Genomic DNA, 16,359 nt, shown 5'->3' on the forward strand with positions numbered 1-16,359 from the left:
AGTAGTCGTTAAGCATATGCAAAGATGCCCTGTGCCTTGCTCAGAAGAGAAATGTAGATAAAACTATACTGAGTTATCAGATGGTCAAAAATCCAAAAGTTTGACAACTTTAGTGAATTATGAGGGAATGGGTACTCCAGTACCTTGATGGTACAACCCCTCTGCAGGAGAATTTAATGGTATCTAGCAAAGTTACATATCTATTTACCCTTTGAACCAACAGTCGCACCTCTAGGAATCTATTCCAGATACAAACTGACAAAAATTTGCCAAACTGTGTTAACAAAACACTAGAAGCAATCTAAGTGCCCTTTAGTAGAAGCTGATTAAATAAAATATGGTGCACCTGGACAGTGGGGTGGTATATAACTGTAAATATGGTTAAATAATATCTCTAATTACTGATCTCTACTATATGTAAATATGTGTGCATGTGAGCATATATGTGTTTAAAGCAAGGACTAGAACGGTATATAGCAGGCTAACTTTTGTCTTAAAACGGAGGCAAAAATGCATATATTTATATTGAAAAACATGATGGAAGGACAACCCCAAACTAATAAATATGGTCACCTATAGGGAAGGGAGGGAACAGAGTGGAGGATACAAGATTAAAATTGCAAACTAGATTTTTCTGATGTACCTTGTCTTTTTAAGTTAGACTTTGAAACTATAGTAATGTTTTACATAATTATAAGACAAAAATGAAATCAAAAGCAACAAATCTCTAAAAATTAAAAGCTAAATGAAATAAATTTCTGTTGATATATCAAGTAGGTGGTTTAATCACATGGAATGGAATTGTTTTTCTGTATATCCTTACAGGAATACCTTGTAAATATAAAAAAATTAAACTGTAATTTTGTTGTTAATAGTATACTGGATTTCCTATTCTGAAGCCATCTGTAATTATACCTATTTTAATATATATTAGGAATTTGTAAATGTTATTAAAGCAAAAATTTTCATTGTGAGAGAAGATAAATAAAAATGTAAAATAAAATATGTAAAACCCCTACAATTCTAAATTCCAGTTGGAAATAGCAATATGAACTCCTGATAGAGTGTGTCTTAAAAAGGCATAGAAACAGTGACCAACCTTTGGTACCAGGTTTTGTACTCTATATACCATTAAAAAGAATCAGGGCTCCTTGGAGAAATGTCTGATTCCAAGTTGAAGGCAGGAACATGTTGTGGAAAGCAAGGAAAGCATTCAGAGAGTATGGGGGAATAATCTAAAGGGCTCCTCTGGCCTACATGAATGGGCTACTACAAACCAGAGATAGCAGAATTTGAGTATCAAAAGAATAATGACTGCAATGGATTAAAACACATTAAATATATTATCTATAAGTGTACAGTGTTAACAAAAGCTCAGTTGCAAGAGTCAGTCATAGAAGACTGATCATCTAATTCAGTTAATGTAGTATATAAAGTGTTTTGAAAATGTAAGTTTCTTCTGAAATACAATTTGCAGAAATGTTTAAAATAGTAAAATTATAAAAAAAAAAAAACGGCCAAGCACGGTGCCTCACACCTGTAATCCCAGCACTTTGGGAGGCTGAGGTGGGCGGATCGCTTTAGCTCAAGAGACCGGCCTAGCCAACATGGTGAAACCCCCTCCCTACTAAACATACAAACATGAGCCGTGTGTGGTGGCAGGCACCTGTAATCCTAGCTACTGTGGTGTCTGAGGCAAGCAAATATCTTGAACCCAGGAGGCGGAGGTTGCAGTGAGCCGAGATTGTGCCGTTACATTCCAGCCAGGGTGACAGAGTTATCCCCGCCTCAAAAATAGATATATAAAATAAAATAAAAGGTTTAGGTTAAAGTGATCTAATAGGTTCTTTTCAACTTTAATTTTTTAAAATTTGTAATTTGTATCTGCTTTTCTCACTATTTTTGTTGTAATTAATATAAAGTTAGACTTTATGCTGTATTTGACTTTGTGATATCTATGGTATTTATCTTCAAATTGGTAGATAATTTTACTGTAACATGTTAAAATATAGGAAAAAAGCCAAATGTTGATTATATAGAGCAGCAATGAGCAGACCATTTCTTTAAAAGGCAGTATAGTCATCATTTTCAGTTACAGCTACTTAGCTCTTCCATTGTAGTGTGGAAACAGCCATAGCCAGTTTGTAAATTAATACATTTATTGGCTGTGTTCCAATAAAATTTTATTTACAAAAACATGCAGTAGACTTTGACACAGAGTATAGGAGGGTTTTTTGTTTGTTTGGGTTTTTTTTTTTTTTTTTAACTTGTATGTCTTCCTTTCTAGGTATAAAGGACCATTGTTAGAAGAACAAGCCCTTACAAAGGCTGCAGAGGGTGGATTATCTTCACCTGAATTTTCAGAGCTCTGTATTTGGTTAGGCTCTCAAATAAAATCGTTATGTAACTTGGAAGAAAGTATCACGTCTGCTGGTATTGCCACATTATGTTTTATTTACCTTTCTGCTTAATAGTAAAATAAACCAGTAACTTATGGCTTATAGTTTTATCAATAATGTGCCCACTGTACGAAGAAAAATCACATATTGCAAAGAACTTCAGTATGTGATAGTAAACATTTTTGGGTTAAATTTATATTAATCCAAAATTGATATTTAAATTTGCTATCAAACTATAAGCAATTACTGTTTATCTGCTATTTTTTTTTCTTCCTGACAGCTCTGATGTCTGCTGTGTAAACCTTAGTATTGTTTTTTAGAAAAAGTAGAGTCTGAATTTGATTATTTAAAAGTTTAATTTTTGAATGGTGCTCATGTTGAATTAAGGCTTAAAATATTATACATGTGTGTGTAATTCCTAATTTAAATTGTGTTCTGAAGCTTGTAGCTCAGGAGGATATGGATTCACATAGGAATACTTCTGTTAAAAACTTCTGTACTAGCTCATAAAGCTTCTTTAATTCATCGCCATCTTAGTAACTGGAGTCCTGTGGGTCTTCGGAAGAATTTCAGATATTAATAGTATAATAAAAAGAAAAAGTAAAAATTATTGTGCATTCACTAGGGGTCAAAGTAGCTTTTTCTTTGAAAGATAATATTTTTTTCTTTAGAGATGGGGGTCTTGCTGTGTTGCCCAGACTGGACTTGAATGGGCTCAAGCAATCCTCTTACTCCACCATCCTAAATAGTTGAAACTTCAGGTGCGGGCTACCACACCCAGCTTATCCTTTTTCTGTTGTTTTTTAACAGTTCACTTGATGCAAAGTAAAATAATTTGAATTCTAAACACATAATACAGTGCCTACATAATTGTATTATGAAATAAAGATAAACACTGAGGGTTAATTAGATGGTTGCATTTATTTTCTGAGTATATAGAAATACAGTAAAAAGGGATCATTGGTTCTGAGGTGAATTAATAATTATAGCCATAATAATGCTTTTACTATTTTAGTTGTTAAAATAAGCTTCATGATCACACATTTAAGGATTTAATGTGAAAATTTAGAATTGACTGTAAAGTGGAAATAAACAAGTAGATTTTATAGTATTGGATTATATGATAAATGCTCAGTAAATGTTTTGTGATTTTTCTTTTTTAAAGGAAGAGATGATCTAGAGAGCTTCCAGCTTGAGATAAGTGGCTTTTTAAAAGAAATGGCATGTCCATATTCTGTACTCATATCGGGAGATATTAAAGATCGTTTAAAAAAGAAGGAAGACTGTTTGAAGCTTCTATGTAAGTTATCTTGAACATTTAAATGCATGTGTTTGATCTGGTTTTTATTATTTTCAAGTCAAGATTTATTAATGAAGCATTAGATATTTTGTATATTAAAAAGGTTTTAATATTTAAAATACAAAGCTGTCTCAGACATGTTCATATAATACAGTATACATTCTACCAGCAATACCTTCTAACATTTGTGATTTATTTGGCCAATATAGAATGTCCTGTGTTTGTGATTTATATAGTACTTTAGTAATTTTTTCTTTATCTTAGTCTGTCTGCTATTATTCATGACTATATCGCTAAAGTTGATAATCTCCAAAGTCCTATTTAATCTTAAAACTCTCTGAAACTAGGCACTGGATGATAATTTGTTTAAAAATATTTATTGATCACTTACTCTTATACCAGGAACTGCTCTAGGAATATATGAGGTTTTTTTTTTTTTTTTTTTTTTTTTTTTTTTAAAGATAAAATTTGTGCCTTTAAGACACTTTAAATGTACCTAGTTTTATCAGGGAGGGATTTGGAGTATACATCCATGTTTGTATTGCATCCTTTCAACATTGTTTTACTTTAGCTTAATTTTATAATTTTTAAAATTTCTATAAAGAATGACCATTTGTAAGAATTTTTCTAATACCTTTTATTATGAAAGATTTCTATTTCAGATTATACCATTTATAAAAAGATTACAGGTGATGTATTCCTCCTAGGCACTAGCGTTAGTAAAGTTTGTTTCATTAGAGATGAAATTGTGTGTGTGTGTGTGTGTGTGTGTGCGTGTTTAGTGGTGATAGAAGTATTGGCATTGAAATTGTCTTGCGTGTTGAGGAGGAATAGAAGTTATGTGCCCTCTCCCTCCCTCCCACTATACTGTTCTCCATCTTCCTCCCATTTGGTGTGAGTCACTGATTTAATGAACCACTGTTAATCAGAGGTCACAGTAACTCCTAGGTATATTGGGACAGAAAGGAACCTAAGAAGCGCTAACTAGAGGAACTTGGATATTCTTAATGTCAGTTAATGAGAATTATGAAATCTATCATGGTTCCCTTTTTTCCTTAGCTGCTAAGAAGCTCAGTAATTGCAGTGATAACTGGTTTCTGTTACAAGTAGGAATAAAGAAGAGATTTAAGAGAAGTATATTGTTCTTTCTGATTTTAAAAATACGTGCCCAGAGGGCAGTGCTGAGGAGTTAGTGTTTAATGGGTACAGAGTTTCAGTGGAGAAGATGAAAAAGTTGTGGAGGTGGATGATGATGTCTAGTTAAAACATGATTAAAATGGTAAATTTTATATGTTCAAAAATTACATGCTTATTATAGAAATCTTAGATAATACATAAAGTATAAAGAAGAAAAACATTTATAATTTCAGTCCCCAGGGAGGATATTGGTTTATTTCCTTTGTCTTTCTATGTACACAAACAGAAACACACATACTCTCACACTCTCAATCACTCTTAAATAAGATTAAGATCCTGTTACAGATTCTTCTCCTCCTCGTCTTCATTTAATATATCGTTTTCCTCTTTATTTTCCTATCACTTAATATTTTTTGAAAACATAAATTGGCTACTGTTCTATTCAAATAACATTATGTTTGTTAACAGATTTCAAATTTGTATTTCTCTCTATTTTAAAATGATTTCCTTGTTTGTATTTTTGGTTACTTAGACAAAGATTGTGAACATTTAAAATAGTCTCTGATCTAGATGTATATTGCCATATTTTGTTCCAGAAAGGTTATACCAATTCACAGTCTTAACAGCATCTATTCTTTCTTCAGTTGACTGTTTGAATCATATTGACATAATAAGCTTCTTTGTGTTCTTTTTGAAAGTGTTTGCAACATGTATAAAATAAAAAGGGCCAAATTCCATAATATGTAAAGAGCTTTTACAAATCAAGAGGAAAAAGATAAAAATTCACTGGGAAAATATATAAAACACATAAATATGCATTCTACGGAAAAAAATTTTTAACTGCTTCTAAGCATGAAAAGATGCACAATATCACTCATAACAGGATACCATTTTTCACTTGAAAAATCATAATAGAAATTTGGGGGAGTAAGCCTTTTTGTGTACTACAGACATTAGACTGTGGTGGGAAAATAACCTGTAGATCCTCTTAGGAGGACACATTTTCAATGTCTCATTAATATTCACATGGCCTTTTGACTTGGCGGTTCTTTTGACTTGGCAGTTCTTTGTCTATGAATTTATATCTGTTTCCCCAAATGTACAAAGATATGTGAAAAGCATGTTCATTATGACATGGTAGTAGCAAAAAACCAGAAACCAGAGTGTCCATAAATATAGATAAATAGAAATGGTACATTAATGCAGTGATATCACAAGATAGATAGTAGGAAGAATGCAAATAAATCAAATGTGTCAATATGGAATGATTTCTAAGAGATGTTGGTAAATACAAAATAAATATATAGAACATGTATAGCATGTTCTTGTTTATATAAAATCAACAAAAATGCGTAGATGGTGAATATATGTACTGAATACACACACACACGCACACACACACACACACACACACATGCTCACACACCTAAAAGGATACCCAAGAAATTAATGGTAATTGCCTCTGGGGAGGGAGAAATCTAAGGATCTGCAAAAGGAAGAAGGCTTACTTTTCCCTGTACTGCTTACCATCTGCATGGATTAGCATTGTAAATACTAAATGCTTATTTGTGCTATTACATAGAGAAGTTAGATTTCCATAGAAGTGAAGGTAGACTTCACCCAAGGTTCTGTCTAAAATACAAATTTTTGAAAAACTGGTAATGTGTTTTAATGAAGTTTTTATTATTTTATTTTATTTTGAGACAGAGCCTCACTGTGTCACCCAGGTTGGAGTACAATGGTGTGATTATAGCTCACTGCACCCCCTCAAACTCTGGAGCTCAAGTGAACCCCTCACTTTAGCCTGTGTAGCTGGGACTGCAGGCATGCACCACTATGCCTAGCTAATTTTAAAAAACGTTTTGTAAAGATGGGGTCTTTGTTGCCCAGGTAGGTCTTAAACTCCTGGGCTCAAGCTGTTCTCTCACCTTAGCCTCCCAAAATACCAGGATTATAGGCCTGAGCCACCACACTTGGTCTTAATGAAGTTTTTAAGTCAGAGGGACCTTAGTATAGCCCTCATAAGTAGAGCTTAATATTGGTCTTAAAGTTTAATAATTGGTCTTAATATTTTGGTACTTGACTCTCTAAACTGTTGTGTGTAGACTGCATGGAGAAGTCTTTAAAGCAGTGGCTCTCAATCTTGCCTGACCTTGACCATCACATTGAGTCTAAAACACACCACACACAGATTCCCAACTGCTGCTTCTAGATCTACTGTTCAGAATCTCAGAGGATGGGACTCTGATACCTGTACTTTTAAATTGTTTTTCAGATGTATTTTCTGCTCAGCTGAAGTTAAAACTTCTATATTAAATTGTGGTGTTTATGTCTAATTTTAACCAAACAAATAAAAACAAAGTCCCCCCCCGCATCCGACCCCCGCAAGATGGAATCTTGCTCTGTTGCTCAGGCTGGAGTAGAGTGACATGATCTCAGCTCACTGCAACCTTCACCTCCCGGGTTCGAGCAATTCTTCTCCCTCAGCCTCCCTAGTAGCTGGGACTACAGGCGCATGCCACCACACCTGGCTAATTTTTGTACTTTTAGCAGAGTTGGGGTTTTGCCATGTTGGCCAGGCTGGTCTCAAACTCCTGACTGCAGGTGATCTGCCTGCCTTGGCTTCCCAAAGTGCTGGGATTACAGGAGTGAACCAATGCGCCCAGCCCAAAACAAAAGTCTTAACTACTGTAGTGAAGAGTCACTTTAAAACAAGACTATAACCATTTAAGATTTTTGAGTAATTTTCTTAAGTATGGCTATTGAAAGGATTAGATGTAATGGTGAAAGTAAAGGGACTTGTAAATATTTGGAGTGGTTTATCCTGACTCAAATTGCCCTTTGTGCTTATAGATCAGTTAGAGCTATATATTCTTCTCTGACCAGCCTGCTCTGTACATATGAGACAGATAATTTATCAGCATCTTACGCATTCTTATCTGTTCTTAAATTGTTGATTTGCTGGTGGGTCTCAACTACTGGATTTTATACTCTTTGAAGCTAGGCATTATTGGTATTAATTGATACTTACTTTAAGTGAATAAATAATTTCAGTTAAATACCTTAAGAGATTCTTGTGCATGTATTAACATTTATTTTCTCTTTTTCATTGTAGTATTTTTAAGTACAGAACTTCAAGCTTCACAGATATTACAGGACAAGAAACATAAAAATTCTCAATTAGATAAAAATAGTGAAATTTATCAGGAAGTTCAAGCTATGTTTGATATACTTGGTATACCCAAGTCAACAACTTCTGACATTCCGCTTATGCTGAGCCAAGTGGAATCAAAGGTATTATGTTTGTTTTGTTTTTTCATTTTCCCCCAAATTCAACTGAATGCTAACATGTAAGTGCTATATTAAAAATGAAACTGTTCCCTTTAATTTTAAGATATACATTTTATTTCAAAAGTTTATCTTCATGTAAACCAGATTTTGGATTTGGACTTAATAGGCATGTGACCTAATTGGTCAATGGCTAACATTGAGGAATCAAATCTTAATAAGTACTGCCCTTAGCTGTGCCAGAGTTTGCCATGATAGAAATCACTTAGCAAATATAATCGTGACTTTCCTAACCAAGGATGTAATGTAGAGAAAAGAAAGAGAGAAAGGGAAAGAAAGAAAGAGAAAGAAGAGAGAGAAAGAGGGAGTGGGAGAGACTGAGAGGGAAGGAGGGGAAGGAAGGGAGTGAGGGAAAGGAAAGGAGGGAAAGGGAGGAAAGAGGGAGGGAGGGAAGAAAAAGACAAAAAAGAAAGGTAAAGAAAAGGAAAGAAAGAGGTAAAGAGAGTTACCTACAAAGTCACAGGCAACTAAACTTTTTAAGAAATGGATGTTAATAGAATTGCAGTGTGGTTTCTTTGGCAATGAGCATGCACAGTTTTTGGTATATAAATGTTTAGTCAGAGTAAGTGCATTATATAATGAATGGAAGAGTGAATTAATTAGTACCCTGGTGGGTTAGTTAACAACAACAACAACAAACTATGTATCTTATGGCTCCTGTATTTTTTTTTTTTTCAGTTACTAAACAACTCTTGTTCCCAGTCAAGCCATATATTAGAGAAGATGCTACCCTCACAGACCATATTCTGGCCTAGCTCCTGGGTTTCATTTGTTAAATATGTAGTCCCCTAGTGGAATAAATACAGGATTCATTTTAAAGGAAAAGAAAATTTTTGCCTAACCTTCAAGAATAAGTACCTAACTCCATTTTTAGACACAGCACCTTAAAGTAAATCCTTGTTCAGTAAAGATCTCTTTTGCATTGATAATTTATGAAATGAAAAATAAGGTTTGTCTTAATGAATGTAAGAGAATTATAGTATTGCTAAGACAAAAACAGAATACTAAAAAAAATTTTTTTGGTAGAACTTGCAAACCAGAGAGTAAGTCTGTGAATCACAGTTCAAAAACTTTATTACAGAGTTAACAAGTTACTCTTCAGAACTTTTTTTCTGTTTTTCTTTGGATGAAGACTAATCTGGGGTTGGCTATATTTTCTGGGACTATTTCAAATTAAGATAGATTTCTGAGCTTATAATTTTCTAGTGCTTCCCAAAGAGGCTTTTCCCTTTTATGGTTTTTATTTAGTATTAACAACATTCTCAAATACCTCTTTTCCTTATTCGAAGCAGGCTATAATGCCTAGGTTCAAATACTGGCATACTGATTATAAGGTAGTTGTTACTGTAGCCATCTTGGCCAAAGATTCAACTAAAAGGTCTTCCTACTCTACTCAGTTTTTATCAAAAATAAAAATTTTCATGTTTTCTTCTACATGTGATTTGTTGGGGGAAGGAAAGTATTATTTTCTAACTTAAAGTTGTTCAGATGTGTAATTATAATGGTATAGTTACAAGAAATATATAGTGGTGGTATAATAACAGCAAATGTATAGCATTCACTATTCTAAATGTTTACATGTAATAACTCACTTAATTCTCACATCACCCATGTGAGGTGATTCTGAATGTTTACATGTAATAACTCAATTCTCACTTCACCTATGGTTATGGGTAATAGACCACCCCGTGTTGTATTACCTACAACAACCCTGCAAGGAAGCTGAGGTACTGAAGGATATAATAAGTTAAACAAGCAAGTTTCTAAATAGTGGTAGGCCTGAAGTTTAAACCCAGGTAGTCCAACTCCAGAGCCTGTGCCCTTAACTTATTCTATAACAAGTAATTTTCAAATTTATTAAGACTATTATGTAATGTTGAATCCTAGGAATGGAGCCGAATGTGATTACACATAACAAACTACAAGTATACATTCAGAATTCCTCTGGAGTGAGGAGTTACAACTCATTCTTCTTATAATGTATGAAAAAAACCTAAAATTAGAGATATTTACCATAGTTGGAGAATCTACAGAAATGGTCCCTTTTAAGAAAATAATAATTTCTTTAAAATATGTACAAATTATATCAGTACAGAAATTGTATCATTGTAGAGGTAGATTTGCTGTGAAGCTACTGAAGCTGAAGTTCGGGGTCTCTTATTTGCACAGGTTCTTTCTAAGCTTTTTAAAAACACCATTTTTGAAATGTAATTATACCATAAAATTCGCCCATTTTAAGTTTATTTATATAGTTCAGTGAATTTTATTGCATTTACAGAGTTGAACAGCCATCACCAAACACGGATTTAGAGCGTTTCCATCACCCTCAGAAGAAACCTCAACTGTGCCCATTTACATTACTCTACATTACAACCCCTGCTTCCAGTCTGATTTTGAATTCTTTCCTTAAAGAGTGCTCCTGATACTAAATAAGCTTCATGCCCCTCAACATCTGAACTGCTCTAGATTGTTTCCTCTGGTTACCTTAAAACTAAGAAACTGTAAATATTTCATTTGGTTTTGTAAATATTTTCTTTAGCTAATGATGGATTCTCCAGTTAGGAAGGTGAATTAATCCTGTCGTTAGTAGGGTAGATTACTGAATGACCCCTGATACTGCTAAAGGAAAAGTCAGTGCCTAATATCTTGTTTACCAAAATAAAAATGTTTCAAGTAATTTAAATTAGGGGCTTTGCAAAAGTAATGAAAATATATATGTGATGGCTATAATTGAGAGAGATGGCTTGTCCCATGTGTTTTCTTGCTGAACAATGTAATGAGAATACTTACAGCTGGAATGTGTACATAGCATTTATTTGAGAAAAATCAATGTGCTGGTCAAAGGTTTTAGTAACTTTTTTGAAAATTTACTAGGAAGTAAGAAAGTGCTATCTCTTAAGTAGGAACTCCAAAGTTATTTCACTAACAGATTCTCATAGTAGAACCTTTTAATAGGTAATCCTTTAGTTGTTTGTGTATATTCTTTCTTATGCTGGGAAAGAATGTGTTCTATAGCTTGAATGAATACAATGTGCTTTTTTAAAGTAGATATTCTGTAATGTAGTGGTATTGTTCTGTGTGATGGTATGTTTTAATTATTTCACTTTAATATTTTATTCCGTAGTGTTCTGAGCAATACTTTAAGCCAAAATAAGATTGTTTTAAATTAGGAATATACATTTTTTACCATCTTTTGTATTTACTTTTAGGTGAAAGATATTCTCTCAAAAGTCCAGAAAAATCATGTGGGAAAACCACTGCTGAAAATTGATTTAAAATCGGAACAGGCGGTAAATTCTCCTTTTTGTTATTAGTTTTTTGTAATTAAATTAGTGAATATGACTTAATTTTATAAATGAATATCTATTTTGCAATACGTAGCATGCATACATTATTTTGTAGAATTAAAGTGGATTGATATTCTGGAGTATTGTCCTAACATTTCTTCGGTTAAATTATTAATTAACTTTTAAAAATACCTGGCCCAGAATATTTATAGTGCTCAATGTTCTAGCACTATAGAACAAATGTGATTTGAAAAGAACAGAGGCACAAAGCCAGCAAGATGAGTTACTGGTATTTTCTTTGCTTATTGGTCCAGACTGCTTAGCAGGTAAATGTTTTACTTTATCATGTTTCATGTTTGATTACAGATAATGTATACTCTACCAATAGGTAGAGTTTAATTTGTATGTGTAATGTCTTCTGGATATCATAAATGTGCTTTCAATTATGCTTTAGTATTTAAATCGTTTACCATAAAGTCTCATGGGAACAGAAAATGGTCAGTAAGTACAATATCTTTTGACTCAGTAGGAAGTACTTAGCACAGTGAAAGAATCTAAAGTTTATAATTTTTGCTTTCACATTTTTTAGGAACAACTGGAAAGAATCAATGAAGCTCTCTGCTGTGAATATGAGTGCCGCCGGCGAATGTTAATGAAACGATTAGACGTGACAGTCCAGTCATTTGGATGGTCTGATAGAGCAAAGGTAAAGCTGTTTTCCCATATGTGTCCTGTAGGTGGTAGCCTATAACAGCTCTTCTGGCGTGCTTGTCTGTTTATGTAACCATGCCACATTTGCACTTCATCAACCACATGCCCAGGCCAACTACTGGTCCTATAAGCTGATCCTGGTCTTGTATAAATGCCTGTTGGATATAACTTAATTCTTCCCCACATTTGACATTTATTTTGATATTTGCCAGAATCTGTATAAAAGAAGGGGCATCATATGAGATAATGAGATAGATATAGTGAGCAACATAACAAGAAAGCAGGAGGGATAGGTACAGGTAATACTGATGCCAACAGGTCTTTAAAGTATCTTAAGGCTGAATGAATGTGGAATGTGTTTCAGCTGAAGAGGGGGTTGGGAGGTGAGGGCATTTCCAAATATGAATCTCTTCAGATAGCTTTCTAAAGAGCTGTCTCCCATCACTCCCATTTTATGCCTTTAATCTGTATCCATTGCCTTGTCTGGGATCACTCCTCACCCCCGCTTTCCCCACCCTGCATCTCCCCACCCTGCAAACTCTCCAGGCAGTAAGCTGAGATAGTTATATGGCTTCTCCTCATTCAGGGATCATTGTTCTATGTTCCTTGGTGTCCACTGTCTGACCATCATTGGTTCACATCACATGGATTCCCCAGTTTTTTAGTTATTTCAGGTGGGAGAGTAAATCTGGTGTCTGTTACTCTACTTGACTACATGTGGAATTTCAGGTATTATTTTTACATATTTTGGATTATGTCCTTCTTCCCCAGTTAGATCTTCTGCCCCATGTTAGATCAGTTGTGGTCACTTATGCCAGCAGCCCTTAACCTTTTTGGCACCAGGGACTGGTTTCATGGAAGACAGTTTTTCCATAAAGGGTGGGGAGGCAAGGGGATGGTTTTGGCATGAAACTGTTCCACCTCAGATCATCAGGCATCAGCTTCTCCTAAAGATTGATCTGATAGGAGATGGAGCTCAGGCGGCAGTGTTCCTTTACCACTGCTCACTTCCTGCTGTATGGCCCAGTTCCTAGTGGACAAGTAGTCTGCGGCCCGGGGGTTGAGGACTCTTTACTTATGTAGCTTTATTCAGCTGGTCCCTGGGGTGTACTGAAACATCCAAGATGGCTGTCTCACAAGGGTTTTTGGGGCTAACTCTCTGCTGTGTTACTTCCGTTACCTTCTTGTCTTTCACATTGTGTCTCTTTCCATGTGATATATTAGTTTCCTATGGCTGCCGTGAAAGTTTATCACAAATTTAGTAGCTTAAGTAATACAGTTTTATTCTCTTCAAATTTGGAGATTGGCAGTCCTAAAGTGAAGGTATTGGCAGGGTTGCATTCTTCCTGGATGCTTTAGGGCAGAATCTGTTTCCTTACTTTTCCTGGCTTCTAAATGCCACCTGCATAGTTTAGCTCTTGGCTTCATCTTCTCTTTTCAGAGCCAGTAGCCCAGTCGAATCTTCCAGCCTTTCTCACTGTCTCTCTCTGCTTCCATTGTTACTTGCCTTATCCTGTCCCTGGCACTCCTGTCTCTCTGTTATGAGGATCCTCATGATTATATTAGGCTCACAAAGATAATAAGAATAATCTCTCCATCTCAAGATGTTTAACTTAATCACACCTGCATCCACAAGGTAACATTCAAGAGTTCCAGGAATTGGGATGTAGACATCTTTGGAGGGCTAGTCAACCTACATAGAGGTTTCTCAATGAATTTTATTTTTTCTTGCATTGCATTTCTGCAATATGATAAAATGCTTTTTCAAAAAAACTATACTTTGAAAAATTAGGTCTTCTAATGAGTTCTTCATTTTCTGTATACTTTTTCTCTCAGAAACTTGTACCACTTATTGCAATTTGGGCTGTTTGTATGGCTATCCTTGGCCGCTTCACTACTTTCTAGATCCCCTTTCTAGGCCCACTCTTTAAAGTGTACAATTCAGTGGTTTCTTTGTCTCTTCACTGTGTTATATAACCCTATATGTAATTCCATAACATTTCCCAAAAGGACATTCCTACCCCTCAGCAGTCATGCTCAATACTCCCTACCCCCGTGCCTTAGCAACCATTACTGTAATATACTCTATGTTTCTGTGGGTTTGCCTATTCTGGACATTTCATATAAGTGGAATCATACAATATGTGGCTTATGCATCTGGCTTCTTTCAGTTAGCATAATGTTTTCGGCGTTCATCCATGTTTTAGCATGTAGCAGTACTAAATTTCTTTTGGTATCCTTCTTATGGCTGCATTACGTTTTATCATTTAGTGATTCAATAATTTAATTCTCTTATTTTATAGATTTTTTTCTGTATTAACAATACCAGGCATGTTTCTATGTATAATTTTTTATATAAATTTCAAAGTAAAATCTTATGGTGGATTCTTTAAAGGAAATTTACTGTGTTGAAGATTATGTCTCTTAGTGCTCTCGCTTCCCATGGCCAAATGTTTTCCATTAAGTTGATAGGAATTTAAACTCCTACCAGCAAGGTAAATGAAATTTTGTCCCACCTTAGACTCTTTAATAGTTAGGGCATTATCCATTTTCTTGTTAACTTGATGCTTAAAAAGACTAACTTGTTTTGTCTGTTCTTACTATTGGCAAAGTTGTACTTTTTTCATAAGCTTATTAGTCATTTGAATTTCCTTTTTTTAAAAACCTTCTATTTATATATCTTGTCATTTTTTTTCCCTGTAGAGTTCTGTTTTCCTTTTGTTTGAGCTTTTTCTGTATAAAGGAAGTTTGCTGGTTGACTTATTTGTTGAAAATATTTTCCCCAGTTGTCATTAGATTCTGTTTGATATCTTTTGAAGCATAGACATTTTAATTTTTATAATGTACTTGTTTTTAAATTTAAAATTAAACCTCAAACAGTAAACTCTTTATTCTCTTTGGAATTCCCTTTGTTATATGGTGTTCCATATTTTTGTTATTACAGATAGCCACCAGTTCATTTCAGTACCGTTTAAAGATAATCCTTTCCTTTTCTCGTTGATCTGTGATGTCTCCTTTATCATTGGTTGCTTTCATAGATTTTTGAGGCCCTGAATCTCAATACACTATTTCATCAGTCTTTTTTTTTTTCCCCAAGTTCTAGTTAGATAGAGGTAGAATAGCACACTGTTACCTATACTAGACCTGTGCTTGGGGATCACGTAATCCTTTGTTGGTAAGTGGGCAGAGTTAGGATTCTCTCTATATTTTGGAGAAACTAACTTAAGCTTTTTATGCCTCACTTTTTTTTCCCCATCTGCAAAAGGGAAAATAAAACCACTCTAAAAGGATGTTTTGAGGATTAAAGAAATAATGCCTTAATAACTGAACAGCATCCTGCCATATTTAATAAATGCTCATTAAATGTTAACTGTTAAGATGATGATAATTTCATATTATAGCACATTGATATTTGGTAGGATTTTTTTTCAAAATGCTGTTACTTATTCTTACATATTGAGTTTCTGGATTTAAATTTAGATTTTTTTTTTTTTTTTTTTCATTTTGAGACTATTTCTCTAGGATTGTAAGTTAATTTGGGGGAAAACTGACAGTAATACTTAATGCCCCCATACAGAAACTTGGTATTTCTGACCATTTAGACAATCTTTCCTTTTGTTTTTTTGCAAGATTTACTAATGTTTCCCTTTTAAACATCCTGTATGTGGTTTTGGTAGAACCATTTTTTAGGTATTTTTTGTTAATATGAATAGAATTGTTTGTTGTTATTTTTTAGTAAGTTGCTGGTAGTTACATATTTTTAATATCTGTTCTATTTTATTTGTTCTAAATAATTCATAAATTATCAGATATTTGGGTGTTTTCTGCTCTTTTCTCTTTCCTTGGTTATATGTTATCTCTGTTTCTTTCCTAAGATTATGATTGTTTCCGCTCTTTCATTAAACTTTACTTTCGTTCCTTTTTTCTTTAACTTTGGTCATTTAGGTAAAAACAGATGATATAGCAAGAATTTATCAGCCTAAGCGTTATGCTCTGTCACCCAAGACAACAATTACAATGGCGCATCTACTTGCTGCTCGTGAAGATCTATCCAAGATCATTAGGACAAGTAGTGGTGCCAGCCGGGAGAAGACTGCATGTGCCATTAATAAGGTTGGTGTTTCTTTCAGCACAGTGGAGAGTGAATTGATAATATCCAATTTAATGCTTTTACAGA

At 34.2% G+C, this 16,359-nt stretch overlaps 1 protein-coding gene across 1 annotated transcript in view; it reads left to right on the plus strand.

Moving 5' to 3' along the window:
• Nucleotides 1-16,359, plus strand: part of FAM98B (family with sequence similarity 98 member B) — a 28,591-nt gene that overhangs the window by 7,921 nt on the left and 4,311 nt on the right. The window contains exons 2-7 of the mRNA XM_017530913.2: nt 2,288-2,433; nt 3,565-3,699; nt 7,952-8,130; nt 11,394-11,474; nt 12,061-12,177; nt 16,128-16,295. Coding sequence (XP_017386402.1) covers nt 2,288-2,433; nt 3,565-3,699; nt 7,952-8,130; nt 11,394-11,474; nt 12,061-12,177; nt 16,128-16,295 — 826 coding nt within the window. The remainder of the gene's footprint in view (nt 1-2,287; nt 2,434-3,564; nt 3,700-7,951; nt 8,131-11,393; nt 11,475-12,060; nt 12,178-16,127; nt 16,296-16,359) is intronic.

Source organism: Cebus imitator, unplaced genomic scaffold (assembly GCF_001604975.1).
Source record: "Cebus imitator isolate Cc_AM_T3 unplaced genomic scaffold, Cebus_imitator-1.0 Scaffold70, whole genome shotgun sequence".
Classification (NCBI taxonomy): Eukaryota; Metazoa; Chordata; class Mammalia; order Primates; family Cebidae; genus Cebus; species Cebus imitator.